The sequence below is a fragment of the Adelges cooleyi genome, unplaced genomic scaffold, assembly GCF_023614345.1.
Source record: "Adelges cooleyi isolate 19-005CV unplaced genomic scaffold, UGA_ACOO_1.1 ACOO_flye_CR_arks_rails_tigmint_CR_PRNA_9, whole genome shotgun sequence".
In the NCBI taxonomy this organism is placed as follows: Eukaryota; Metazoa; Arthropoda; class Insecta; order Hemiptera; family Adelgidae; genus Adelges; species Adelges cooleyi.
Window position 1 is genome coordinate 16,798,113 of NW_026096579.1, and position 27,754 is coordinate 16,825,866.

General features: G+C 31.0%; 2 protein-coding genes across 3 annotated transcripts; both read right to left on the minus strand.

Moving 5' to 3' along the window:
* Positions 1 to 117: 117 nt before the first annotated feature.
* LOC126846074 (vitellogenin receptor) lies at positions 118 to 17,747 on the minus strand. The gene is made up of 30 exons (XM_050585190.1): positions 17,487 to 17,747; positions 16,184 to 16,283; positions 11,936 to 12,061; positions 11,724 to 11,848; positions 9,710 to 9,847; positions 9,535 to 9,643; positions 9,309 to 9,464; positions 8,447 to 8,566; positions 7,980 to 8,102; positions 7,681 to 7,899; positions 7,427 to 7,598; positions 6,792 to 6,993; positions 6,509 to 6,706; positions 6,158 to 6,443; positions 5,817 to 6,078; positions 5,544 to 5,743; positions 5,255 to 5,404; positions 5,057 to 5,190; positions 4,649 to 4,979; positions 4,368 to 4,586; positions 3,361 to 3,894; positions 3,030 to 3,272; positions 2,542 to 2,694; positions 2,200 to 2,431; positions 1,887 to 2,124; positions 1,604 to 1,790; positions 1,052 to 1,164; positions 813 to 970; positions 632 to 746; positions 118 to 444 (listed from the first exon to the last, which is right to left on the minus strand). Exons 2-30 carry the CDS (start codon positions 16,275 to 16,277, stop codon positions 301 to 303), a joined length of 5,481 nt encoding a protein of 1,826 aa, XP_050441147.1. The 5' UTR covers positions 16,278 to 16,283; positions 17,487 to 17,747; the 3' UTR covers positions 118 to 300.
* Positions 17,748 to 19,736: 1,989 nt separating this feature from the next.
* LOC126846078 (E3 ubiquitin-protein ligase SH3RF3) lies at positions 19,737 to 27,480 on the minus strand. Of its 2 annotated transcripts, XM_050585194.1 has the most exons (17): positions 27,180 to 27,479; positions 26,557 to 26,908; positions 25,901 to 25,965; positions 25,604 to 25,718; positions 25,379 to 25,480; positions 25,161 to 25,297; positions 24,709 to 25,095; positions 23,389 to 23,482; positions 23,180 to 23,298; positions 22,644 to 22,811; positions 22,484 to 22,581; positions 22,118 to 22,306; positions 21,904 to 22,022; positions 21,665 to 21,828; positions 21,414 to 21,512; positions 20,145 to 20,279; positions 19,737 to 20,057 (listed from the first exon to the last, which is right to left on the minus strand). In XM_050585194.1, the coding sequence occupies exons 2-17, from the start codon at positions 26,869 to 26,871 to the stop codon at positions 19,889 to 19,891; spliced, it is 2,475 nt and encodes an 824-aa protein (XP_050441151.1). In that variant the 5' UTR covers positions 26,872 to 26,908; positions 27,180 to 27,479; the 3' UTR covers positions 19,737 to 19,888. The 2 variants fall into 2 exon arrangements, with proteins under 2 accessions (XP_050441151.1, XP_050441152.1); XM_050585195.1 differs by lacking the exon at positions 21,414 to 21,512 and having other exon boundaries at positions 27,180 to 27,480.
* Between the last annotated feature and the right edge of the window lie 274 nt (positions 27,481 to 27,754).

The following is a 27,754-nucleotide window of genomic DNA, read 5'->3' on the forward strand; positions in this document are numbered from 1 at the left end:
TATGTTCAACATAATATGCAAAAAACTAAAAATGTTTTGTGAATATAATAAATCACAAATTTTAGAATTTTTTTAAGTTATAAAACTAAAACATTTATAAAAAAAAAATAAAAAATTTCAAAAATTTACACTTGGTACATATAACTGTATAAATTGTTCAACGGTTAATTTATAAATATAATAAATTTAATATCTATTTTTAACAGACATATTTTAATAGTGTTTTAGTTTTAATTTACATTAACTTGCCAATAATGAATTCTCATGAAATTTGTATGTTTTAACCGGCAATAAATTACTTTAAAAAACGATGAGTTTTTTTTTCTGATCTTCTTTGTAATCTGCAATGGATAATGATGTGTGACGAGATTCAGAACCACTGTCTACTGAACGGGCATCGGTATAATGCAATACTACATCACCGGGGACATCTTTAAAACTTTCCTGAAGTATAAATTATAAACATCCAAGTTTTAAAACCATTTGTAAGAATGTTAACAAATACAAATATTAATTTAGTTAATAGATGTATGACTTTAGTTAATATATTGGGTAAATGATTTTATTTATCATTTGTGTACTCCCAATCCGAACAAAGTAAATAATTATACAGATGAAATTTTTGTTTTACCTCATTCATAGGATTTTCATAATCATGTCGACCAGGTTCGAGTTGGGTGTGTTGAATATTTACTCCTCTAGTATCTATTTCGTTTACTGTCGACAATGGATTATGGAAATGAAATCTATCAAATAAAAACACATTTTAAACACACTTTTTCGGTTTTACTATAGTAAAAATAAAAATGTACCTAGGAATTGAAATAAATGGCTTCGTTCTGTAATGGTAAATATAATAATAAAATATGCCCAGTCCAACTAATAACGATATAAGTAACGCAGCGTACAGTGAAACATTACTGCCTTTTCCTATGTTTGCAAACGTTGGTGATTTTCTATGGCCAGCATCCTAAAAAAAAAAAAATAATAATAATAATATATTTATAGATAAGATTATTTTAATAGGCAGATAATTAAATTCAAGCATTACTTCACAGCTTGCATATGGTTCAACTTGGGACCCATCTGGACAAACGCACATTGGATGTTTATGAGCAGAAACGCAGATGAAATCACATTTAACATGGTTGCACATATTCGTTTCTAAATAATAAAGGTATACATAAAACCAAAGTCTGATATGAACAAAATCAAACATTCTAACGTTAATAATTTATCATTAAGTCTAATACTAAATAAAATTTGTTGATTGGGCGTAGACCTAAGTATTAAAATTATCCGGGCATGGCAAGGCAATAACATCAATTATATTACGCAATATCACAAAAAAATGACTGAATTAAGCTAGTGATCTGAAGTTTTACAATTGTTTTATTTAAATAGGTTTCTATCAATTTGGGAGGAAGGAAAATAAAAAAAATACATTTTTCAGACATGGTCATACATATATAAATATAAGTGTGTATAGAGTAAGTCTATGTAATTTTGAATTAGAATGTCTGTTTAAGTGTTTTGTATTACTATGCAGGTTTTTGAGCCAATTGTTACTTAAATTAGTTAAATCTGTTAATAAAATATGTACCGTTTATTTGCTTGGACGCATGACTAATCATGAATATGCCAATAGGTTCATGCACTTGAACGGGTACCGTATCACATTCTACATTTGTTGTAGCAAAGATTTTACATTTGTATATCGAATATCCCGTCGCATCACTGGTCCAATACAGTTTATCTTCGAACAACGACAACGATCTTGGTCCACCATTCTGAAATATAGACGATAAAATTAGAAGATTAATTAATATCAATGATATGGTCAAACAATGTTAATCTAATAAGAAAAAGCTCAAAGCTGTATTTACACGTGCATGATAAACGATTTTTCCATCATTTCCATCATAGTTAGCACTGTGAATGGATTGAACAGGCATATCAACCCAATATATCTTTTGTTGAATCGAGTCTAAGGTTATATCAGTTATTTCGAGCAATCCCTTTTCGACCACTGTCTTAATGTTGTTTCCACTACAGTCGGACCGTTTGATAACTGAACTTGGAGAATTCCACATAAACCATTTACATTCGGCCCAAAACATGTATCTGTAAAATATGTCAAGTCGTTTAACGTAATGAGTGGTTTTAAAGTGATTTGAATAAAAAAGAAAATGCCTTTACCCAGTCAGCGGGTCTATAGCAAGAGCACTGATTCGCCAATGGACATTGGCACTATAAATGATTGCACAACGTTTTGAGTTCAAATTGCAAATGACAATGTCATGGAAGTTCTCTACGAAATATACATTTTCTGTTATCCAATCAACACGTACTAACGACGGATGAACCAAATCTTTCATGTACACCTTATGTTCTGCTTTCATATTCATAGCTACCAAAATACCGGCCTCGTCTAAAAATTACAATAGTTCAAACATGATTAGATCACACTACTAAATCGATGTAGAAAATTATTAATTAATTTTACACAAGATTGATAATCAATTACAATTACAAAATTACCTGAAGTCCAATAGATTAACTGTTTCCTCGTATCGATATCGAGACCGGAAATTTTAACTCCGGGACTTTCAAAAAGCTGTTCGATTTCCTTCAAATCCCCAGACACACTTCTAACCTCGTTCCCAACTGAGTACACTAAATCCATACTTGGTCCTACACAAAAGTAAAATTCAACTAAATATTTATAATAATATTATGTTATCCATGAAAAATGAGAGAAAACAGAATGAGACAATTTGAGCATGTCGAAAGAAAGGGCGAAAGTAAAATATTTAAACAAGTTAGAAAGATAACCGTAGTGGGGTTTAAATATAAAGATAAACGGTAGAAATGGGTGGGTGTGATAAATAAAATCATGGAGGTGTAAGGAGATTTGTGGAGATATTTGGCTGGTCTCATTTACATGGGATAAGGCTAAGAAAAAGAAAGTATCAAGTCGACCATTTGTACAATTATTATTAATAAAACATAATTGTATTCAGACATACCTAGGGCTTTGCATGAACGTTTGTCTGGTCGTAACATAAAGTCTGTGTTTAAGCAAGAACACTCGTAAGACCCATCGGAATTGGTACAAAACTGTGCACACGTATTCCTATTTTCACATTCATTGATGTCTTTACAACTTACGCCATCGGATGAAAGCTTATAACCGTATTGACACACGCATTGTCCGCCTTTAGGTGTCTCCAGACATTTGTGAGTACAGTTACTATTTTGGCAAGCCATACCTGTTATATAAACAAATCTGTAGTAATTTACGACTGACCAAAAATTAGAAAAATAAAAGCATTATTGCTTATGGTATATTATTCTTACCACATAGTGATCCTTCGTCACTGCCGTCTTTGCAATCGATTTTTTTATCACAAGCTCGGTAAAATGGAATACATTCTCTACTTTTACATAAATAACCTTCACAACCTTCTTCATATATAGCAGTACGGTGCACGGATAGTTCACAGGCTTTAGCAGTTTCGTCCGATTGGTCGCCACAATCATCAAATTTATCACACATCCATGCCTTAGATATACAACGTTTATTGTCACATTCAAAAGAATCTTCTGTTTGGCATCCACAGTTTAATTCATCTTCAAACTTCTTACATTCAGAAGTACCATTACACCTAGATTCGATTGGAACACACCGTCCATGTATGTTATCACATTCGAACTCGTACTTTTCATTACAATGTTTTGTTGGTTTTGACTTGGAATTGCCAATATACACTGGAGGACATCCATCTTCATCTGAATTATCATCACAGTCGTCTTCGCCATTGCATGTAAATTTATGTGATATGCATCGACCATTGCTGCACCTATACTGGTCAGCTTTACATTTCTTTAGGTCTATAATTTATAGACAGAACGTAATGTTAAGAAATTTGTATAAATAATACTTTTACTACTATAAAAAATGTAATGTAATTAAAAAAAAAAAATGTATTTCCTATCACTTAGAATCATTAGATGACACGTTTTAATCCCAATATTGTAATTCATTCCCATAAAAAGGCGGACCAAATGTTTTATTGGCTTGACCAAATAATCTCATGAATGAATAGATACAAGTTAACTTTTGAAAACCTTTAATTTTGGGTGACTTCTTGGTTTTGGAAGGTGGTGTTAATGTTAGATGCAAAAAAAGGAGCATTAGACTAGAAAGCGATACCTCGTGTTATCGTTACGTTCAAAAAGATAGTTTATTGTTAAGTTATTATTTTTTTTTTCTTCAAAATAAGACTCGATGGAGAGCGCTTTCTTACTAAAATACATTTTTTCTGAAATTACATTCACTTTGTATATTATAATCATTAACGTACGACAAGTGCTATGTTCGTCAGAACCGTCAGCACAATCGGGTTGTCCGTCGCATTCCCATCCAGCAGAGATGCACGTCCCGGATTTACACCTAAATTCCATATGGTGACAAGTGCGGCTCTCGCAGTTGAATTCGTCCTCGCCATTGCCGCAATCCGGATGTCCATCACATAGAAAACCTAGTGGAATACATTGCCCGGTAGAGCAATGGAATTCCGACTCTAAAATCACAATATTATATCGAAAATGATTATTGTTGTTACCGAGGTTTAGTGAAAATTACCTGGATCGCATTTATGTTTTAGGCCACATTCTTCTTCGTCGGACCCGTCAGCACAGTCCTTGACTTTATTGCACAACAACTTCTTATCTAAACACTTGGAGCGATCGTGACACAAGAATTGGGTTTTCGGACACATGTTAGGAGTGAAATGCTGACACATTACGACATCTTCATCGTCCCCGTGTGGACAACTCACAATACCATCGCATCTGAATCTAGACAAAATGCATTCACCGGTGGAGCAACGGAATTCATCAACGGAACACTGCTTTAAAGCAGTACAGTTCTGTCCATTTTCTGAAAGGAACATTCCCAATGGACAGCCACAAGTCTATATCAAAACAATTCCATTCTGATATAATTCATTATGCATAGTAGTTTTAATAGTTCATTAAAAAATGTATTTACCTTTCCTTTACCAGATACTAAGCACACATGACTACATCCACCGTTATTTTTTTGACACGGGTGTTGAATATTTTTGTCGGTACCCTTCATAGCGGCTAAACACAACTTTGAATCCAGTTTCCAATTGTCTACATCTAAAAAAAAAAATACAGATTAGAGATTAGATTAAAATATTTTTTATTTTAACGTTTTACATGCCTATTTCAAACATGCGAGATGACTGTTCACCGTCATTCTTATCCATCCAGTAGAGATGCTTCAAGCCTCTCGACACCCAGAATAACTCATCGCCCAACGTAACTAGATCGTAAACGGATCCAGCATTCTTGATTATTCTTCTGTCCAATCCTTAAATACAACATATGAATAAATTTATTAATGCATTAATTATGTTATTTAAACTAAACAATTGAGTGTAACAATTAGAGCTATGAACTAGCCAGGTTCATTTACACTGTCTCGTGGTCCTAAGTTAACAAATACTTACCATCTTGGTTGACGCTTTCAATTATTCCATTTCTAAAATCGGTAAAATACAGTCGTCTTGCGGTCATGTCGAAATGAAGAACCATTTCTTCTCCCATCAACCCCATTTCCACAATGTGTTCGTGCGACTTTACGTATCCATCCATATGAATTCGATCAATGTGTAAATGCGATTCGGATTTCATGGCCACAAACATGTAACTTTAAACACACATTAATGTAGCAACATATGTAAAAACTATAACTATAAGCACGCGTAAATATTATACGTTACCCTTGATCTGGAACTAAAGCGACGGCAATGGGGATATACCCGTCAACTTCGCTCAAAAGAACCGTCCGGGTTTTAGTAGTGAGACTCAGTACGTCTAATGTACCTCTTCCCCAATCACACCAGTATAAGTTGTTGCCATAGTTGTCAAACTTCAACGAATGTATCACACCGAGTTCCGATGTTACAAGATCTAATAATTTCATCTTAAATACATCGTACATTGATATTTTCTTGGACTTGGAATCGTATATAATGATGGCCCCTTGAATTCACATTTATTACAAATAATATAAAGGATAATGTACATGTTTAACTTTGATTAGTCAATATTATTAAAATACCCGTTAATGAGTTGTACGTGATGGCGGATATTCTGGGAATTTTGTTTTTCAGCGGTATTTCAATTGTCTTTTGCCGACCTAAATGTTCGTGTTCAACTTGTAAAAGACCCGTTGACGTGCCGACAATTAACGTGGCAGGAAAGCCCATATCTATACAGAAACGTCCATCAGAAGCTAGCAATTTGTCATCAGGACATGCGCACGTGTACCCTTTGTGATTGCCGTTCTTCTTCGGCGCCAATAAACAGATATCACTGCATTTTGCATCGGTGCAAGGGTTGTGTGCCTAAGAAAAAAAGAAAAAAAATTATTCTAGTTGTAATACGTTGGGGGCATGGTATGGTGTAATACATTAGCTTTAAACAACGATGGGTGGTAAATTTGCATTCCATAAATTCTGGTCTTGGCTTCACGCACGACACTCCGACAATCTCTACCGGTAAATTTATTGCAAACTTTGATTTCTTTTCCCGACCAGTCACTCCAGTACAGTTTGTCTTCAAAAACAATGACCGAAAAAGGATGGTCCACGGATTCGGTCACGACAGTCTTACAATTAAAATACCAAAAATATAATATACATTTTATACTCGTACCAATTTAAATCAGTCTTGCGGCTGTCGGTAATATTTACCCTTCGGTCAGTCGCATCTAGTTTAATAGATTCGATTATTTGCATTTTAGCGTCCACCCAATAAATTCTCTTTCCCAAATAATCGACATGAATGCCGTTCGGCCAGTGTATATCATGAGTTACAAATGGTGCTGGCTGAGAACCATCCATACCGGAACGTGCAATCATTGGTTTTTCTCCCCAATCAGACCAATACATGTAACTGGAAAAGAGATAAACACAAAATATATGGATACTATAAAAAATAAATGATAAGATGGAAGTACAAATGTATAAGGACTCCTAACTTAGGAGTTAAACCAAATCAACGAACAAATTAGAAATAAATGGTTTAAAAAATAGAACTTGGAGAATAATGTGTGATAATTTATGTAAAATAATGGATGAATTTAAGTGCGATGGTTTGTAGATTATTGAATAGAAAGATTAAAAATTAAGATGTGATCGAAAAATGTTGATTTATATTTTTTAATTATTTTATTTCTACTGCTTATTTTAGTGTCGGTCCGCGGTCGTAGGGGATCCCTTCGTGGCGAACCACTAAAGCCGAGGAACACCTGCTTATTTTAGTGGTTAATATGGACGAGGCGAAGAAGACATGAATAAATACTGTCAAGAAAAAGTTAATGTATTACCCATCAGATGGTGACACTGCAATGGCTCGTGGCTTGTCTATGTCTTTATTATGAAGAACTGTGCATGTCGTTCCATCACTGCTGCAAACGCCAATGTGTTTCTTTTTGGCATCGGTGAAGTACAAATTGTGCGTCATGCTGTCTATGGCAAGATTTTCGGGTGTTCCCAATCCTATAGATTTAACATAAAAACACATTGTGTTAGTGATTAACTCTAAGTTTGATCGAAAAACAAAATATTCTAGAAAGTATACCCGAGGTGACGATTATTTCGGGCCTTCTATCTTCATTTTTATTAGATCTGACTAAAGCTTGTGATCCATCGTAAATAATAGTCCAATAAAGATTTTCCCCGTCTACGGCGACTCCGGTTGCATGTTGCAATTTGTCTACAAGCACAATATTTTTATTTGTCGCTAAATTCAACGATTTAATCTGTCGCAGCGACGAATACACTAAAACTGGTTCTTCGCCTATGTGAAAATATTAAATTATCATTTGTATCAATACATCAAACACATTTGAAAACGTTACAATATTTTACAAAGTTTACCTCTAATTTTACATGTATGGTTGTCCTTAAGTTCATAATCTGGATCACAAGTGCATACGTTAGTGCCGTATGAATTTAAGCAGTATTGATCACACATGCCAAATTCTTCACATTCGTTAATATCTATATCAAAATAAAAACAAGAATAAGTATTTATAGTCTTCAATTTGTGTTTTGACAATTAAATAAGAGACGATATTGTGTGCAAAGCAGTTAAATAGGGAAAGACGAAGCATCAGAAAAATATAGTAAATGGAGGAACTGAAGAGTGGCGAGTAGAATAAAATGAGGAGGAAAGAGGCAACGATGGTGTTTTAGCTGATGGCCGATAGCTGAAAGACGCTATCTAAAGTGAAAGGAAAATATTACAAAACTAGCCAAGTATATAGGTTTATATAAAAAATATTTGGCTGGACGTCGACATTTTCATAGGATTAGGCGAAGAAGAGAATAATATTCACAATTACCTATGCAAGTGCCATTTATAGAATTGGTTCCTTTTGGGCAAACGCACATTACGCCGTGTGGTTTTCTTAAGCATTCATAAACACCGGAACAATTGGCCTCTTTACAATCTTTTTCTAATGCTAAAAAATCAAAAAATCAGTAAATTTTAGATCGTTATGTTGGTGATTTTATATTGATTGTAAATTGAATTTTAGAAGGTAATTTTTTAGCCTAGATACGGAGCTTCGAAATTAATTTTTATTTGTTATTTAAAAAAAATTTAATTATAAAGTTTTTAGTTTTAGCTTCGATGCGGAGATGAGAAGGTGATTGTGTTTACAATGATGTGTTTTTTTATTTTTGGGTTAGTACCCACGATATCTTCTAAGATACTGAACCGATATTTTTGTGTAGCAACTCTATAGATCAGAAATCATACCTGTAGGGTACTGTATCGGACCAACAATTTCATCCCTTCCCCTTCAAAATGTAGAAAACACCAACAAATTGTACATTTAGCACAAAATTGTCATTGAAGTGTTAATTTAAAGTGATTTTATCACTTTCAGTTATAATAATTCCTGTAGACCTGTGACCTCTCGGTCCCCACTATGCCCCAACCCTACTGTACTGGCTTTTTTTGTTAAAATATGTGTACGCAAACCTAATATTGTTGTTTGCAGCATCTATTAAGATAAATAATTTGTTTATGTCTATAAAATGAAACACTATAGTCTTTGGATGTTACCTAATGTGAAACACGATTGTAAAGGTAGGTAACATTAATAATAAGATAATGTGTTTTAAAATATACTGATATATAAGTTAAATAAGAAAATGTGTATATTTAATCAATAGTTTTTTTAAATGGTAAGCCAGTACCAATGGTGTTATTGCATATTCCTCCTTCGTCCGATTCATCCAAACAATCACTTGCGCCATTACAGACATTATCCACATTAAGACATTTTTTTCGGTCGTGACATAAAAAATTCCTATTGGCTTGCAAACACTGATCGGGATCGATAATTCTTAATTCTGTAAAAAAAAAGTATGGAAAATATTCAATTAAAAACAATACAATTTTTTTTTTTATATTAATGTTTACCGCAATCAATTTCGTCTGAACCGTCTCCACAGTCATCTTTTTTGTCACATCGCCAAAAGTTCGACACGCAGTGTAAATTTTTACATAAAAATCCTTCCGTGCACAAAACCTATAAAATAAAAAAATTAAATTATGTAGTTGACATTCATACACAATTTAACTTGTTGTGTTTTACTTTTTCTCTGCATTTTTCCATGTCTTCGTCACTACCATCGTCACAGTCCACGTGTCCATCACAATGCCAAACCGAAGGAATACAAGCGCCATTTGAGCATTTAAACTCTCCGGACGTGCACGGTTTTGTAGGAGCTCTCTTTAAATATACACACAATTAGTTATACTATAAAGCCGTCATAGTCGTATTGCATAAGAAAAGCGAGATAAGTCAAAAAGATGACATAACTATTGAGGGAAAGAGTTGTTGAACTTTCTGCACACCAAGTGTTTCTGAAAATCTTACTGGAATGGCTACAATTGTTATTTGTTATTTAAATAAAACGCGTTAGTCCGAGTAAATAAACAAATTTTTCAAAACTGATTTTTTTATTATTATGAAATTTTGCGTTTACAACTTATTTCGAAAAATTTTTATATATACAGAGAGCTCAAGAACGTATTTACAAGAGAAACAAAAACAAAAAATAATAAGTAATAGATTAATTAAATTGCAAAGCCAGCCTCAAAAATAAAAGAAATGACATAATTAATTATAAAAACATTTGTGGTAGAAAGTATGGAATTTAAGGTTGCAGGAATATTATGAATGTGTAAGAAACGGAAAAAGAAGGAGCGTCTACAGATGAGAGCAGGACACTCAAACAAAATATGAGTGAGATTACAAATGGCTTCTTCGGTATGAAGAGTACAGTGAGGAGAATCATTTAGGGATAATTTTTAAGCATGAGCAGGTAAAAAAGGGAATGGCCGAACCTTAATCGACAGAAATGAACAATCGCACTTCTAGGCAAAGTGAGATTGGTGAACCATGGCTCGCGAGGAATGTTGGGAACAATAGCTTTATGTTTATTGGCAAAGTTGGGAGGTAAAGTGGACCAGAGAAGAGACCAAAGAGAAATAAAGTGCTTACGTAGGAACGGAATGAAATCGGACCAAGGGAGTTTGGATAGGGATGGGGATATTAAAGATGCAGTGGATTTTGCTAATTGGTCAGCAAATTCATTACCTTGGATGCCACAGTGCCCAGGTATCCAAGTAAGCTGAATATCATAATTAGCGCAATGTAAGAGGAAGAGAACCTTTTTAATTTTGAAAATTAAGGGGGAGATGTGAGATTTAAAAGGATTGAATTTTAATGCAAGAAGACAAGACATAGAATCAGTGGCTATTAAAAATTGACCAGGAGGGAGAGTAGAAATTAAGTTAAGAGATTCAAAAATGGCATAACACTCAGAAGTAAAAGAGAAAGACGAAGGAGGAAGATTATTAGAAAAAGAAATATGCAATTCAGGAATGAAGAAAGAAAACCCTGCAGAAAGAGGAGTAATAGAACCGTCTGTATAGACGACTGTGTGATTGCTGAAGCTATCGTTAACAAGGTTCATAAATAGGGAATTAACATCAGAGGAAGACATTGATTTTAAAACATGAGTAAGAAAAAATAAAGGATAATTGTCAACATGAACGTTGGCTTCAAACAGAATGGATTCGTAGGAGGTTTCATAAATAGGAAGGATAGGTGAATGGGAAATAAAAAATCTGAAATTTGACAAGGAGTGTGCGACAATCGAAAGGACGGGAAGAGATTTGGAGGTGTACCACCATATAGAGTGTAGAGGGAGAAAAGTATTGAAAATAGAAGAGTTATGTGATAGCAAGAGCTTTGAGTAAAAACTTGCCGGCAAGCCACCGACACCTTCGTTGAAGGGAGGGCAGGAGCTTTCCTATTCAATAGCAGGAGAAGGAGTTACTCTTAAGGCTCCGATGATGGTCCTCAGGCAGGAAATCTGTAATTTATTTAATTTGATCCAAATTCAAAACTGATTATCCGCTAGTAAAAATGTTTAGTAAATTATTCATAGTTGAAAATTTAGTTAAATTGTCTACGTACCAAAAAACTAAATTACGCTTTGAAAACTACCTATTTAAATAGGTACTTAGTACTTAGCTAGGACTAGGACAATTGTTTATGTACAATGTAGAAATTAAAAAAGAAAAAAAAGTTTACTTACATTATGACAATGAGCCTCGTCTGAATCGTCCCCGCAATCGTTTTCTTTGTCACAAACAAATAAACTGGATATACATTTGTTATTTGCACATTTGTAGTAATCGGGTGCTAAACATTTGATCGATTCTGAAGCAAAAGTTACAAACAAATGTAGTCAACATAGATAATTTACAGGTACAAATATACAAATGTATATTTATTAAATTTGCATACCGCAGTTCGACTCGTCTGCGCCGTCAGGACAATCAGAAACCCCATCACACCTTTTTGAACTACTTATACATTTTTCTGAACAATAAAATTCGGTTGGGGCGCATAACTGTGTTTCAGAATTTACATCTAAAAAAAAAAGTTTTGACGTTATTAATTTGTGTCGCATTCAACTGGGACTAGTTTTTTTCAGCATTACAAGTATATCGTAATTCGTACATAATGTATTTATGTTTAATGTGTTTTATGGAGCTAGACAATATAACGACAACTCCAGACAATTTTACTCCTATAGGCAAAATCGAGCAAACTCATGTTACCCAATTAAGCTTAATAAACAAGTTTTTTAAATTATAGGCACGGCAAATCGAAATTTGATAGACTTTGTTTCAGTTTAGCACCGCTCAAATCAAAAAAATTAAAAATTAAACAGGTTCAAAAGTTTTGGTGACAAAATAATTAGGTGGTAACTATGATAAATAATGCTAATAGATACACAATATAAGTCATAGCATGATAAAGTTTATGTTATGCAGAAATACCACATTTTCAAAGGTTTTGATGATAATGTTGCAATACTGTGATTTCATTTTTGTCTATACATAGGTATACCGTGACTTTTATTTCTACAGGACCGATTTACTCCATCAGCAATTCAAAGATCAAAAAATAGTATCTAATTGGTAATACAAAGGAGTAAAAGTGGAAAAAGTTTACTCTTGCAGTCTTCTCCCATAGAGGGAAACCCCTATATAAAATTACTAATTTTTACTTTCGACTTTAAAGTACTATTTTTTAGACTTAAACTGAATATCGTCAGTTAACTAACATTTTTAGTTGGACGGTGGATCGATTTTAAAGAGTACCTGGTATATAAATTGATCTGAGAGAAAAACAATCTAGTTTTTTGAATTTCAACTTAAGTATATAAGTACTGTATTTTTGTGTTAAAAAAAATTACTAGTCGCAATAAGTTTGCCCGTATACTATATAAATTAGAAATATATAGGAGTTCAAAAAATTCATATTTACAGTACATTTTTCTATGAAATAATTGTGTTTCTTAAAAAATCTTTATCATATTAAATAAAGTATACGTAGTTAGTAATATTAATTTATAATATCAAGTTTATAGTTTCTTTGGCTTTTAAGAAGCTTTTATAGTTGTTTTATTTGGTTGTTATGATAGACAAGTTGATTATGGACAAAAATGAAGTTATTATGTTCTTTCGTATGACGGTAGTTAAGTTTTAGAGTGTTTAAAAAGGCAACATAAAAAGTCAAATAGCAATCTACATATTTTGTTTATCTATAAAAGTAAAATCACCTAATGAAAATAATGCCGTATCGATACTCAAAAAACGTTTTTGAATGAATATTTTTTAAGTTATTAGCAATTTGGGAATGGCGTGGCTATTATTTATTTTGTATTTGAGCTTTGGTTGAACCTAGGCAACCGCAAAAACTTAATATACATATGTAAATATGTATAAGAAACAATCATAATACAATGGCATAGAATTGAAGGACAATAAATTAAGTCAAACAAATGGTCACATAGTCATTATCTAAAAATGAATGAGTCCGTCGTACATACACATAGTGATCGAAATACCAAAGATATAGCGAGAAAATACGAGACATGCATATATATATATATCACAATAAAACACAAATTATTACCGAATGCAGAAAATACACAAACCAAAAATCCAAATTTAACATGACGGAACACCAAGCCCTTGCCACTATCAAAAAGATTATAAACCATAATCCATATATGTATAAATAATATGTATATTAAAAATTACGTAACCTAAATGAGTTAAAGTTATACGGTGCCACAAACTATATTCTAATCTAGATTGTTTATGAATAGAGTTATATGGCACCGCTATTTGTTATTGGCTTACACTGAGTTATTACCTGCTCATTTAGGTTACGTAATGTTTTATTAAAAAATGTAAATATTTTGTATTGTATTAGATTTGAGATGTTCCGTGTAGTTGCCTAGGCTCAACCGAAACTCAAATAAATTATAATTTCCCACTTGCTAATAACTTAAAAAATATTCATTCAAAATCGTTTTTCAAGTATCGACCCGACATTATTATTTTCATTAGATAATTTTATTTTTATAGATAAACAAAACATGTAAACTGCTATTAGACATTTAAAGTTGCCTTTCGAACACTCTAAAACTTAACTACCGTCATACGAAAGAACTCAATAACTACATTTTTGGTTATTGTCGAAAGATAAGCATCAAATTAAAGATCAGCTTGTCCATTCCCCCCCCCCGCCCCCCAGAAACAAACAAAAAAAACAATACTAAAATAGCCAATAGGCATAATTAATTATAAACACGTCATGAGAAGCCCTTCAATATATTAATGTGTCATTTAAAAATTAAATCCCTAAATTCCTCTTCTGCTAGAAAGTTGAATGTACACCGCCACTGCAGGGCCGGATTAAGGGAGGACTAGGTCTCCGGGGCCCACATATATAAAGGGCCTGTAGTTTTTCAAGTGATAATTTGTATATATATTTTTTTAAAGTTTTTTATTGCTTTTGTCGGAGACATAACAGCATAAATATATTTTATGTAAAACATTTTTTTTTATAAAAGATGATAATACGTCTTATTATAAATTAATAAAACTTAAGAATTAAAAAATAAGAATTAATATATAATTTTTTTGATTTTGAGTAACACATGTTTTAACTCTACTTTAAATTTAAAATTTGTAATATTATTGATTAAATGTATGTATGTATATTTAACAAGCCTTAAACTCAATGCTTTAACAGGTATTTATGAAACAGATATTAATTGATCAATGGTACCGTTAAACGGGCCAACATGGGACATTATGGGTAATTTGGGGCATTGGTCAAATATATTATATTTTAATGTATATTTTTTTACCCATAATGCCCCAAGTTGGCCCGTTTGACGGTACCTAATATTAATTTTTAACAGTGTTATTTTATAAAGTTATGTGTACGTCAACGTGACTAATATTGTAATGTTCAAGCATGAAATAGAACAAAATGTTTTGTTATTCATTGATGGGGGCCCACAACTAAATGTCGGTCCCTGGGCCCCTTGAGGAGGTCTTAATCCGGGCTTGTGCCACTGAATACGAACATTGTTGGTTCTTTGAATAAAATAAATTGCATTTACATTTGCCCTAATCGTTTACAATTAACCACCCCCCCTCCCCTTAACTCTATTTAGTTTGGTCATAATTTTATAACAAGTAGGTACGAAAAAAAAAATAAGTCGCATCTACAATTAATTTTCGATGCATACTAGATGCCTCCCATTATGCCATCTCCGGATAGTTTCCTCCCAAGGATATCCGAACTCACTCTCAACGATCCCTTTTACAACAAGTAAACAGTTTAACGTATCTTTATTTATTTTTTTTTTAATTTTACACACACATAATTGCATTTTGCATACATACTACCAAATTGTTTTATTATTTCAGAAAAATGAATCATAGTGTATTTTGCAATGGATAACTGATAGTAGTATTGTGTATATTGCTAGAATAAAAATGACGATAAACTGGAGTTATCAGTTGTCGTATTTAAGGACTAAGCGACAGTAATATATATTATATACGTCGTGACTTGTGTAATTTTTAACGAAGGTCAATGGGATTTCAACTCTCGAACGTGTGACATATAGCGTTGACTTTTTGGTACGCGAATAATTATTGTACATCAGTATTACTTTATTGCCACGGTAGCGGCTTCCATTAAAACATGTAGTACTTACTAATAATTAGTTATTTATTTATTTATTTAGACACTACTAATTATTAGTAGTGTCTAAAGTTTGATTTTTGTTAATTTTACAGTATTTATTTCGGTTAAACGTGCTATTTTTTTGTTGAATACTATTTAGTTATGTAGCACACATATACCAATAAGCTAAAAATTATTACAAAATAAAATACTTTTAACTATAATAATAAAAATGTTATTAGAATAATAATCAGATATTCTTAGCAGGAACTCAACTATCTATGTGACTAATAAAAACCTCATAAATAAAACCATCTACCATGTGTGATTATAATTTTACTATTGTGTTTGTACTTATCGCGTAACTGATTTATTCGGTAGGTAGGCCGATTTATACAATAAATTGTGTTTACGTGATAAGGATATAGACAACATTTTATAAACGTTTTATTAACTTAAAAATACACAATCTATGTTGAAACTTATACTCACTAAATAGACTCGATATCGACGTACACGTTACTAAACTTGCCGATGCCAAAAACCATAGTATAGTGACCTGGGATAAATGTCTCATGTTTTTCATTCAGATCTAATAATATAAAAAAAAAAATAAATACAATTGCGGTTTACATTCAGCGTATATTATTTTACAATTAAAAATATAATTTTTTTTTATTATGTGATCTCTATTTTCCACGTTGTATGTTCCAAAATTAATTTTTTTGATGGAAATTTTTGAAACTTAAATGGTAACGTACATATTTTATTAACTTTTTAAATTAAGAATATTTTACTAAAAATATTGATTGGATGATAACCAGTTTTGAATCACTATTTTTAAAGTTATAAGAGTTAAAAAGTAAGAACGGGAGGGGAAGTGCGCACAGATAAAAATAATACTACACTCCATCTGCCTTCATGCCCTGAACTTGGAAACTATATAATATTATATATATTATTAACATTTCCACTTGACATGAGATATCCGCTTCTGTATGGTTCATTACATTGTGATAAAATATAAACCAGTAAACTAGGTACTTCAAATCCGCACCGAAGCTGATATCACCGAATGAAAATAAAACGGATAGGAAACTACATTGCAATATTAGGCTTTCCCGTAATTCCATATTTATAATCGTCTAAATTTATATGAGAAGCTTGTACAAATCGAATAGCCTTTCTAGTGCTCTTGCCTACGTCGGATATCTTATTTTATATAATTTTTTTCGTATAACATATTACATAAATTTAATAAAATAGGTTGTGATCGAAACAATTATAATAATATAAGGGCTTTTATCCAGATTTTTGGATTTTGTTTAACACTAACAACTGTAAATTGATATTCGCTGTAGGTAGAGCTGGACGATAGAATATTGGCAAATTCTTTTCAGCAAGATTTAGCCCAGTTTTACTTTTCATGACAGACATCACAATAAAAGTCCTACACGTCGTTATTGTCTATATAGATAATTTTGTATGTCAAAGGATAACAGAATTTTTGATTTTCACCTTTTTTTTATGGTAATTAATTTATAAAAATTATTTTCTGACAGAAAAATCATATGTCCGTTAATTTACTCCTAAAACCGAAATAAATTCGAAAGTTCAACAGACAAACAAATTTAAAAATAAAATAACTTTTTTTTTTTGTAAAAATTCTTCTTCAAAATCGAGCTGATCTTTAAATATTAGAATGGACATTTCTTTTTTATGAAAACAAATTTTAAAAACCTCAAATGGTTAAGTCATTACTATTAATGTGAATATTTTACTTAAAAATACTTACTCGACAGTCTAGTTTAACTATCAAATACACAACACTGAAAATCGCAGAGTTCCGTACATGAATGGTTTTTCAATACAACACAGAAATTAAGGAATTTAAATAAGTGTACACACAATGAGAAAATAAATAAAATACAGTAAAATTACAAATTTTATGTTTGAGAAAATAATTTTAAAAAAAATTTAAGTAAAAATACAAGCTTTTGTAGTTATTGAAAACTATATATTGTTTCAAACTTATTTCATGTTACTGGAACGAAGAAAGTTGTATAAATAATGAATTTAAGAATGAACAATAATATACTGGGAAAATTCTGGCGGTTATCTTTGAATTAAAAAGTGGAGGGGGTATATACTATATTGCTTCTTTCCATTTTGTGTTGTATCATTATTTCTATTTATTTATTTTCCACCACAAAACGACCTTTTATCAAAATTCCTCCTGTGGTTTACTACAACCAACAAAATCAACAACCATCATCGTTGCCAACAAATAAAAATCTGTCTACATATTAAACTAGTCATGAAAAAATGTAAATTTAGTTTACTTGGCCAGAAGTTCTGACTTAGCAAACATAGGACTTGTTATAATAGGAATATAGTAGGAAAACAAACTTCGACTTCCAGCCAAGTAAACTATATTTACATTTTTTCATGACTGGTTTAATATGTAGACAGATGACGGTATTTATTATTAAACAGTAATTCATGAAACGGATTATTTTTATTTTTAAAATTATTTTTACAATAGTATCACTAACACAAATTACTAATACTTGTAGTTGATTTATACAATATTTACCACACAAAAAAAGTCTTGAATATTTTGATCGGATATATGTTTATTTTCAAATTTTGATAACATGTTTATCGATTTTTAAGTCACGTCCTTAAATGGTATTTTTGATAAATTACATTGAAAAAGTTTTAAAGTTAAAAAAAATTACGTTTGTTAGTTTTAAGAAAAAAATGTAAAATTGAAAAAAAAAATTACATTATTTAATATGTATATAATATTATATAGTATTATCTTATTTAAATATAAGACATAATAATTATGCACAAATATCATGTATATATTAACAACATAAATGCAGTCTATCATTGTGCTTATATTTTATTATATTATATTGTACCCATAAAAAGGGGAATAGATTGATATTAATAGAAATACTAAGAAAAAAACATTTGATCATTATTATACAGACATCTCCCCTCCTTCCATAAAACCGATATTTCAAGTATCGAATTGAGATACCAAGACTACCCCCTAATGTTAAATGTATTGTCTAACATAGCCAATAAAAACCCTTTGTTTCGATAGGTTACATTTAAAGTGCAGATACCTTTTGATTCCACAATAAAAAAAAAATCCTAATTTTTTGAGTCTAACGAGGTTACATGTGAAATATCGGCTTTATACTTGAACACATTAGCTGTAAAGTAAAGGCATTTGAAAACTAAGAAATAATGTTTTTGTCACTAAAAGACGTATACAATGAATTATATTGTTATTATATAAAAAAAAAACCTAGCTATTATACAAACATAAAACATTGTATCGAAATACACAAAATATTATTTTATTTGTACTTCACACAAAATCAATGTGAAACGTTTGAAATAATTAATGCAATTATTTTTGATTTAAAAGTGTAACACAACGTATTTAGCTAAACTTAACTTTAAATTACCTATTATTTCTACACACGAAAAAAAGTCACATCTAAGGTTAACTGAGAAAATTTATATTGAAAGTTTAATAATAATTAAGGGCGAAATATTTTTTATGTACATTTTATTAGCGATACAAAATAAACAATAAAACGAGTAATCGGTTGACTGAATACATTTTTACGTAAATGTTTTTAATATTATACAATACTTTTAAAATAACGTTTACAATAATATTAGGATTGGCTAACGTTTAAACTACATTACACGACTAAAATTTGATTGCAGTTTAAACTTTTATTTTTTTTGTTAGCACACAACCATAAAAAAAGCAATGAAGAAAATTAATATTAATTTATAACAAAACAAAATAAAACAGATGTATTAATTAAATTATAGTACTTATCTACTTCCATAATTATTAATATCACAAAGTAAGAAATCCCGAAAAGTATGTAACGTTGTTCACTTATAATTTTTTAATTTAAATAAAAATAACCTATATTGAAACAGTCCATGAATTAATACGTTAATAATAATAACAAATTTAATTTTATAATGTTAGTAAAATAGAGGCTAGAAAGTTGAAAGGTATTATACTGGTGTTTATCTACTTATATAGTTATAACGATAATAAGTAAACATACATATGTACCGAACAAATCCATGTTGCCTATCGCTTGAGTACATCAATATCGACCAGAGCTGTTATTATATGAAGCTTGATGGTTAAATTTTCTCGACAAAACTCGACGGAAACAAACCGCTTTTGCCAGTTCTTAACAATGTACCTCTATACCAGCCGTCTTGTCTAATTTTATGTACATAAAGTATATCTCCTACTCTAAGTTCAAGTTCATATTCACTATTTGGTGGATATGCAACAATACATCTACACCTGCAAACGAGAAAAAAATGCAACGTTATAGAAAGTTCAACGATATTGAATTGGTCGTATTTATGTTTTATATGGATTATGATTTACATATTTTGTTGAGCCCGTGAACTTTGTTTTGGTTTTCGATCGTGTGATTTAGTATCAGTTGAAACTCCATTTGTGTCCAAACTCTGGGATTTTCGATGGTGTATTAACACTGAAGATCCATTCGGACGAGGTTCGCTACAAGTAAAAAAAAATATATATATAAAAGTGACACAGGTACACGTTTTAACGGATAAATTGACGATATTAATTTCAAATTCAGTTGTATGTTCGAAGTAATCTCTGAAACTATATGCTTGATTTCAAGGTATACTATTTTAATTGTAAGCCGAGCAAAGCCAGGTACAATTGGCTAGTAAATAATAAAAATTAAAACGCCAACTATTTTTAATGCAAAAATGATCACTCGACGTTATACCATGTTTACAACGGCACAATGGAAAACACAAAAATAAAAAATGAAACAAAAATTTACAAAAAATGCTTTTAACGGAAATAGTTGCCAAGCGGCAGGGTTTACAGTTTGTTGACGATTTTGCTTAGTCAATGGTAGACAATAACAGTCAACTGTTATTCTGACTTCTAACTCACCAAATTAAAGCCTCGTCTGAGCCTGCCTGCTTTAATTATGTTATTTTAGAATTGTGAGCTTAAATTTTGACATCAGTGAATTTGAATAAAAAATATTATGTATTTAAACGATAATTATTTATAAATTGTTCCATAAAAATGTAAATGTAAAATCAAGTATATTGAATTGAATATTGACAAGAACAAAATTAAAATATAATTAAAAAAAAAAAACCACTATTGTGGTTGAATTTGTACTTAGTACACAACCTAATTATTGTTATTATCATTTAAATACAAACATTTATCGTTATATAAAATCACAAAGTCAATATTTAGAACAATAGTTATCTTAACATACTAATTTTTACACTGCAAACTATTTATATAATATATAAACTAAAAGAAAATATTATACTTTTGTTTTTAAGTTACTGTTATTACAATTTTTGTAGTACTTCATTTTTTTTTTTTTTTGTTAATTAGGCATAAGATGATAATTTGATTCTTTGAGAGAATATTTGTTCGTTTTTGATTGGCAATAAAATACTTTTTATGACTAGGCATTTGACAATATATATCTGTTTTGTCGATATCCAACAAAAGTTTAAAACAAATATAACTAATATCACTCGATACTATTAAAATATACTTGTTAATATGAAATATCAAAAAATAGACTAGACTAACATTTTTGACTAAATACATTACTATACTAGCAATATTAAGTACAAGGCTCACCTTTTAATATTAAGGTTGCTTCGGATTTTCATAGGTATTTGATCAGGGTTCTTTTGTACGGCATCTACATTCAATAGTTTTGACGGACAAGAGTCAGACCTTTCATGCAAAAGCATAATAAATAATAAATAAAAAAAGTTAGTGCAATATAAAAACAAACAAGACTGCATGCATTATAGTTGTATGTGTGTATGAAGCAACTAAAAAAAAAATTCATCTCGATACCTAAGGTTAATATTTTTAAACCTCACCTTGTATGTACTGGCTGCGGTGCGGCTACTGCAGAATTATCATCAAAGACCGGATTATCCATCGAGTAAACAGGAGGAGGAGATTTTCGAATTTTCATATTCGAGAAACTACGCATTACTGAATTAGTTAGAGAACATTTCTTTCTAACCCGTTTCTGAGCCATCTATAAAGTATTTCAATGTTTATTTAAAAATATAAAACAATAAGAATAATTAAAAGTGAGAGTATAACTAATTACATTATCGGGGCTCAGCGAATGTGCAGGTGAAGGTAAAGCAGCCGTATTAGTAGCCGATGTACCAGATTCGGCTATAGATGATTCTTTTTCAGTTAAGTGTTTGCTTACATTACATGAAGCTGTTGATGACATAATAATAATAGAAATTATTAATTTAATCAGGACTTTCTTTATGAACTTAAGGTAAAAATTGTATATATATAAATCGACATACCCATATTTGAACACGAAGGTTTTAAGTTATGTTTTTGTGGCATCGAGATTGTACTAGAAGACGTTGATGGCATTTCTGACAACCAACTTGAAACACGACTGTGTACGGATGGACTACTACTGCGAGGAGGTAGTTCAGGCGGTGGATATAAAGGTAAATTTTCCTCTAAGTCGTTTGAAAAACTACCATCTGAAAGAATTTTTGTAAAATGTATAGATTTTTTGGGAGGACATTATTGTATGGGAATCGAACCCAGTACTCCTGGTACCAAACTTTACATCTCATATAATATACAAATTGAAAAATCACTAAATATGTACACATTAAAATTAATTAATTTAATTTAAAAAATGTGTTTTTAATTACCGTTCGATAATTCTTTGAGAGCGGAATAATCCTCTATTTGATCTTGTGCCGATGCAGAAACATTACTAGATTTATTGCCTAACAAACGTACAGATATTCTGAAAACATACAAACATTTTATACTTATATCCTAGACAATTCTGAAAAAATGTATTATTACTTTGCGGTTGTAACATAATTTCCCGGAAACACTCCAGAACAGTTAGTTTTCAAAGAAGTTCCTTTGTACCATCCGTCTTTACAACATTCAGTGACCATGTAGAGTTGTCCACGTTTTAATTCGAGTTCATCAGTCTTCTGAGGTTTATATGGATATAACGCAACATACCTGTAATTGACCATAATAATATTTAATAACAAAAATATATGTAATTTGCAAATCTAATTTTACAGAAAATGTTTGCCAAAACTATTTAAAGAATTGCTTATATTTAACCAGAATTTTCCTAATCAAAAAATAATTAAATAATTTTGCAGATGATTTATTGTGTTTGATATACACAATATTAGTTTAATTAAGTTTTATAAAGAAAAATTGAAAATCACACTGTTTTAATTGTTAAAAATTATGTAAATTAATTGATATAGCTTTTTTTTTTTACAATTATAAACAACAATACCAAATTGGTACCAATTAAATTTTTTTTCGGTAACTTAAATTTTCATTACAGTTAAAATTCTTATAGTAAGACATACTTTGCCGGTAGATGAACTGGTATTTTAGACCTAAGATTTTGAGAAACTATGGGTCGTGAATGATTTCTAAGACTCCCGTGTCGGTGAAGTTTAACTGAATCTTTTGTTCTATTTTTTACCTAGAAAAAATTCACAATTTTAATTTATTATTTTAAGACGTTAAAATTGTTTTAAAAAGATTAATACTGTAAATAATACGGATAATTTACCTGACTTGGTTGAACTTCTAAATTAGAACTAACACCAGAAAAGACAGCAATGTCGTCCTGCGTACAAATCTTGGCAGCGCTCATTGCGATTGGTCTAATTCAACAAACGTAATTTGATTTTAACAAATAATTTCTTGTTGACTTTATTGTTTCAATTGAAGCAATTGCAAATGGTGTTTGAAAATTTACGAAATATTTAAATTTGTATTGTTATGTTACGGATGCTGCCCTTTACCACACACACACACATACAACAGTATATATATATATATATATATATATATATATACACGTGGTTAAGATAATGACTGTAAAATATTAACATTATAATAAAAAGTGCAACCACGATATGGTGTAGGAAGTGTGATATGCACGTTTGGCAAAACCAATAAAGTACATGTAAAAAGACAATCGCACATCTACTGTGGCGTCCGTTTTCACACATGTAGCCACTAATATTATCTTTTTATCTAATATTATCCCACACTATTCACACAACACACGATACGCGCTAACATATACTCATATACATAGGAGTTGAACACAGAGCTCAGACAGACTCGGTCAGAACATTTAGCTGATGACAGTTGTCATTATTATTAATTATATACATTTGTACAAGTTATATTTATTTTAAATTGCAATAAATCGAAAAAGAACAAAAGAAATTTCTTAATTACTTGGGTTAAGAATCCAGGCTATTACAGTTATTTATTTATTTTTTTGTTTTGAAAAATAATTTAATAAAACAAATTAAATAGTTCACGGACATACTTTTTTTCCTCATTTTCAGTTTATAATATTTTGTATTGTATAAAACTTTTATTTAGCCATATTGAAAATATTTCTTTTGTTGAAATAATTTTGTAATACAATCAGTCATAATTGTTTGACAAGAGTGGCATTTTTTACTGTATTCCGGTTGCAATAATTAGACACTTTCTTTATTACAGTTTTACTATTTTTTTTCTCTTCTAAATTCCGAAAAAGCATGAATTTGAAAACTGTGTTTACCCTTTATAAATTTTAATAGTAAGAAAAAAAATAAGTGTACTTATATCATATTTAATTATTAAACTTAAAAATTAAATCACCTCAATGTGTAGTAGTGATGGTACACTAAAAAATGATAATACTTCTATCTAATTATCTTTTAAATCAGCGGTAAGCTTATATTTGTAAGATAGTAGGGCCAAATAGTGAAATGATTAATCAAATTATAATATTTCACATGAAATATTTCGGACTTAAACACTAATTGCAAATAATAAATTTAACATTTTTTGAAACGTTCTACACTTGAATATTTGGTCTACAAACCTTTCAGCACTTTCATTCATATATCCAAGGGATGAAGGTCCAATACCATTGGTATAGCTATGCCGTTTTGGTTGTTCGGCGTTTGAAGACTTAGAAGGTCGATTTGTTAAAGACTCGGCAAAAGGGCCATGTGATGGCGATTGACTTGGAGAACTAGATGAAGTATCCGATGGAGAAGTAGTGTTGGGAGATGTTGTAGTGTTAGAAGAAGATGACGAAGTGACATCATTGATTAGTTTCGTTGTATTTGGTGAAATTTTTACCTCGTCCGTTGTGTTGTTTTGGCTGTTATTTAACTGACAAGCAGCAGATGAATCAATCGGTAACAAAGGAGCTGTAGCTTCTTCTGGTGTCGGAGGAGCAAGTCTACTTTGTGTAGGTTGAGAACTGCAAGTGAATAAATTGAAAATTAACATTTATCAGAAATTTTTTTTAAGGATTAAGATACTCACTTAACAGACAATTTCATCAATGCACGTGCGATTTGATTTAAATCGACAAAAGACAATGGAAATATTCCAATTCGGTTTGCAATCTTACCCTCGGCCCAATTTTGATCGATTCGCCTCAAAACTGTAATAATATCACCCTAAACAGAAAAAATAATAAAAATATTTTAAATCCAAACTACCAATACATATTTTAACTAAGTAATAAAGTGTTTGAATACTTTTGAAAATGACAAACAGCCCTCGTCGTCCTCTTTGTTCATTTTAAAATTATACAACGCTTTACATTGTGGTATATGACTAGGAAGTGATGTTGGAAAAACCTACACAGTGGGAAATAATAAATACTAATTAGTATTAAGGTATAATGAAGTACAACAACTAATTTATAAGTAATGATAAAAAAGTAAAAATTAAAACAAAGAACAACAACGAAACAAATTTACCTGTACATATGATAGAGGAAATATTCCTATTACACCGTTTGCTTCTCCTTGATACCAATTAGAATCCACTTTTTGGCGTAAAATAATCATGTCACCTTTTTTAAAACTTAAATCCCTATAAATAGTTATTGTTAGTACGTTTAATATTTCGCAGTTGTTGATATAATAACCATAAAGAAAAGTACCACGTTAATATGAAATACAATAAAAAAAAATTAAAGCATGCTAGTAATGAAAACAAACTTATTTTCTCTATCCTGTATGACATAAAAAATTATCAATTTTTTAAACACTTACCCAGGTTCAGTAGACGAATAATCATATAATGCTCTTGCAAACACGTTCCGTTGACATGGCCCCACCTTAAAACACATTTTATAACATTATAAACTAGTTTGTTTAAATAAAAACGGTATAAATCTATATATATATATATAAACGAATGTATGTCTGTTTATCCCTTATGCATTACTATCCTATTCATCCGAACGCCATGAAACTTTGGTAAAATCTTGAGTATACTCCTTCAAGGATTTCTGGCATAGTACTTTTTGAAAATATCACCCCTAAGGGTGGCCTCATACACGAATTTTGTACTTTAAATACAAATTAGTTATACTTTTTTGCAGGTGGCGAGTTTGTCCCCCCCCCCCAAAAAAAAAGACACTGTAAATGCCGATCAAACGTGTGCTTCAAAGGAGCATATTTTATAATTTTTTTATTGGAACGTTCTTCGCCACACTTTAAAGAAGCAATAAATATTGAATCAGTGGTTCTATTAATTTCTGAATTGAAATTAGCATAACCACACATAATTTAGTAAAATAAAAAAAAGTGTGTCCGGTAAAGAAAATGTGTTCGATTATTACACGTTAACATTTCATTATGATTTTTTTATTTTTATTCCTGTTTTTACTTTTATAAATAGGTAGGTAGGTATAATCAATAATTACCTGTTTGGATGTTTTGGGAGGCCTTTGGTCAGAACAGCTAACAGCGGCTGGTTTTTTAGGAGGTGAAATTGTATTACTCTTACTCTTCATGCCTTCTAAAATTCGCATAAGTAATACGTTGGGCGGTAGTTCATTGATTCGGCATTCTACTAATGTACGGCATTCCGGGCATCGTAATTCTTTGTGCGTAGCTATTATTTCGTCCAAGCATTTTTTGCAAAACGTATGTTGGCATGGCAAAACTTTGCTGGACGTATCTAAGCGTTCTAAGCACACTGAACACTCGAGCAAGTCGTTTAAAAGTTTTTCATCCATTTTAATGTTATGCAAATTATCTTGATAAAAAGCAAATCTGAAACATAATAAGACGACTCTTTAATTACATTAATATATTTGTTAATCTCGAGGCAATAACAATAGAAATATAACAAATAGGGAGTAAACAATTTTGATATTACTCAATTTGAATAGAGGGAAATTAGCAGATCTCCTTATCGTTATGATTACTTAACACAAATCAACTAGGTATGGTTTCTATTTATTAACAAGAAGATACGAAATATTCGATATAGCATACTACAAGTTTACTACGTCTTACAGGTAAGTATGTATTTAGTGTTTACCTTTAAATCATGTTATATTAAGCTTTTGTCATCATCGAGTTCCACTCAAGTGATACCGTGAAAATGATTTCCATCGAACCATCATAATATGACTAATGATGTTAAAAATTACAATTTACTATACTGAAAACGGTATGACTAACGTGGTAGATATTAATAAAACACACAAACTAATGTCACCGACCGAACCTATTACTAACGAATCACTAATAGATTTAAAAAAAAAAACGCGACTTAACAATTTGGCATTTGCACAGATTACATCCTCTCTCTGGAGTCTGGCCTGTCTACAGTTGTTCTCGGTTCGGGTTTTTTTCCCCATCACAACTATGAGGGCGCGGCCAGTGTATCCTATCACTGTTTTGTTGAAGCCAAAACGACCGTCGTTGACCACGTTCTCCGCTAGATCGCAGTGTAGAGCGCCGGATTTTACACGGGGTTTAACATTCTTCCTCGGTGCAAATAGTCCATCGTCGGCTTTAAAAACGACATCTATCTCAGTAACCCGTGCGTTGTGCATCCTGCGCTCTAATCAATTACCATCGAAATAATATTATACCATCAGTGTAACCATA

What these genes read in the sequence shown, in the direction of transcription:
- LOC126846074 (XM_050585190.1), bottom strand. Translation starts at nt 16,277, where the DNA reads ATGAAAAACATGAGACATTTATCCCAGGTCACTATACTATGGTTTTTG. An exon ending in CGAAATAATCGTCACCTCGG is followed by an intron (nt 7,599 to 7,680) that starts GTATACTTTCTA and finishes TTAAATCTATAG; the next exon opens with GATTGGGAACACCCGAAAAT. An exon ending in TAGTATCTGGTAAAGGAAAG is followed by an intron (nt 4,980 to 5,056) that starts GTAAATACATTT and finishes GTTTTGATATAG; the next exon opens with ACTTGTGGCTGTCCATTGGG.
- LOC126846078 (XM_050585194.1), bottom strand. Translation starts at nt 26,871, where the DNA reads ATGGATGAAAAACTTTTAAACGACTTGCTCGAGTGTTCAGTGTGCTTA. An exon ending in CTCCCAAAACATCCAAACAG is followed by an intron (nt 25,966 to 26,556) that starts GTAATTATTGAT and finishes ATGTGTTTTAAG; the next exon opens with GTGGGGCCATGTCAACGGAA. An exon ending in TCACGGGCTCAACAAAATAT is followed by an intron (nt 20,058 to 20,144) that starts GTAAATCATAAT and finishes TCTCGTTTGCAG; the next exon opens with GTGTAGATGTATTGTTGCAT.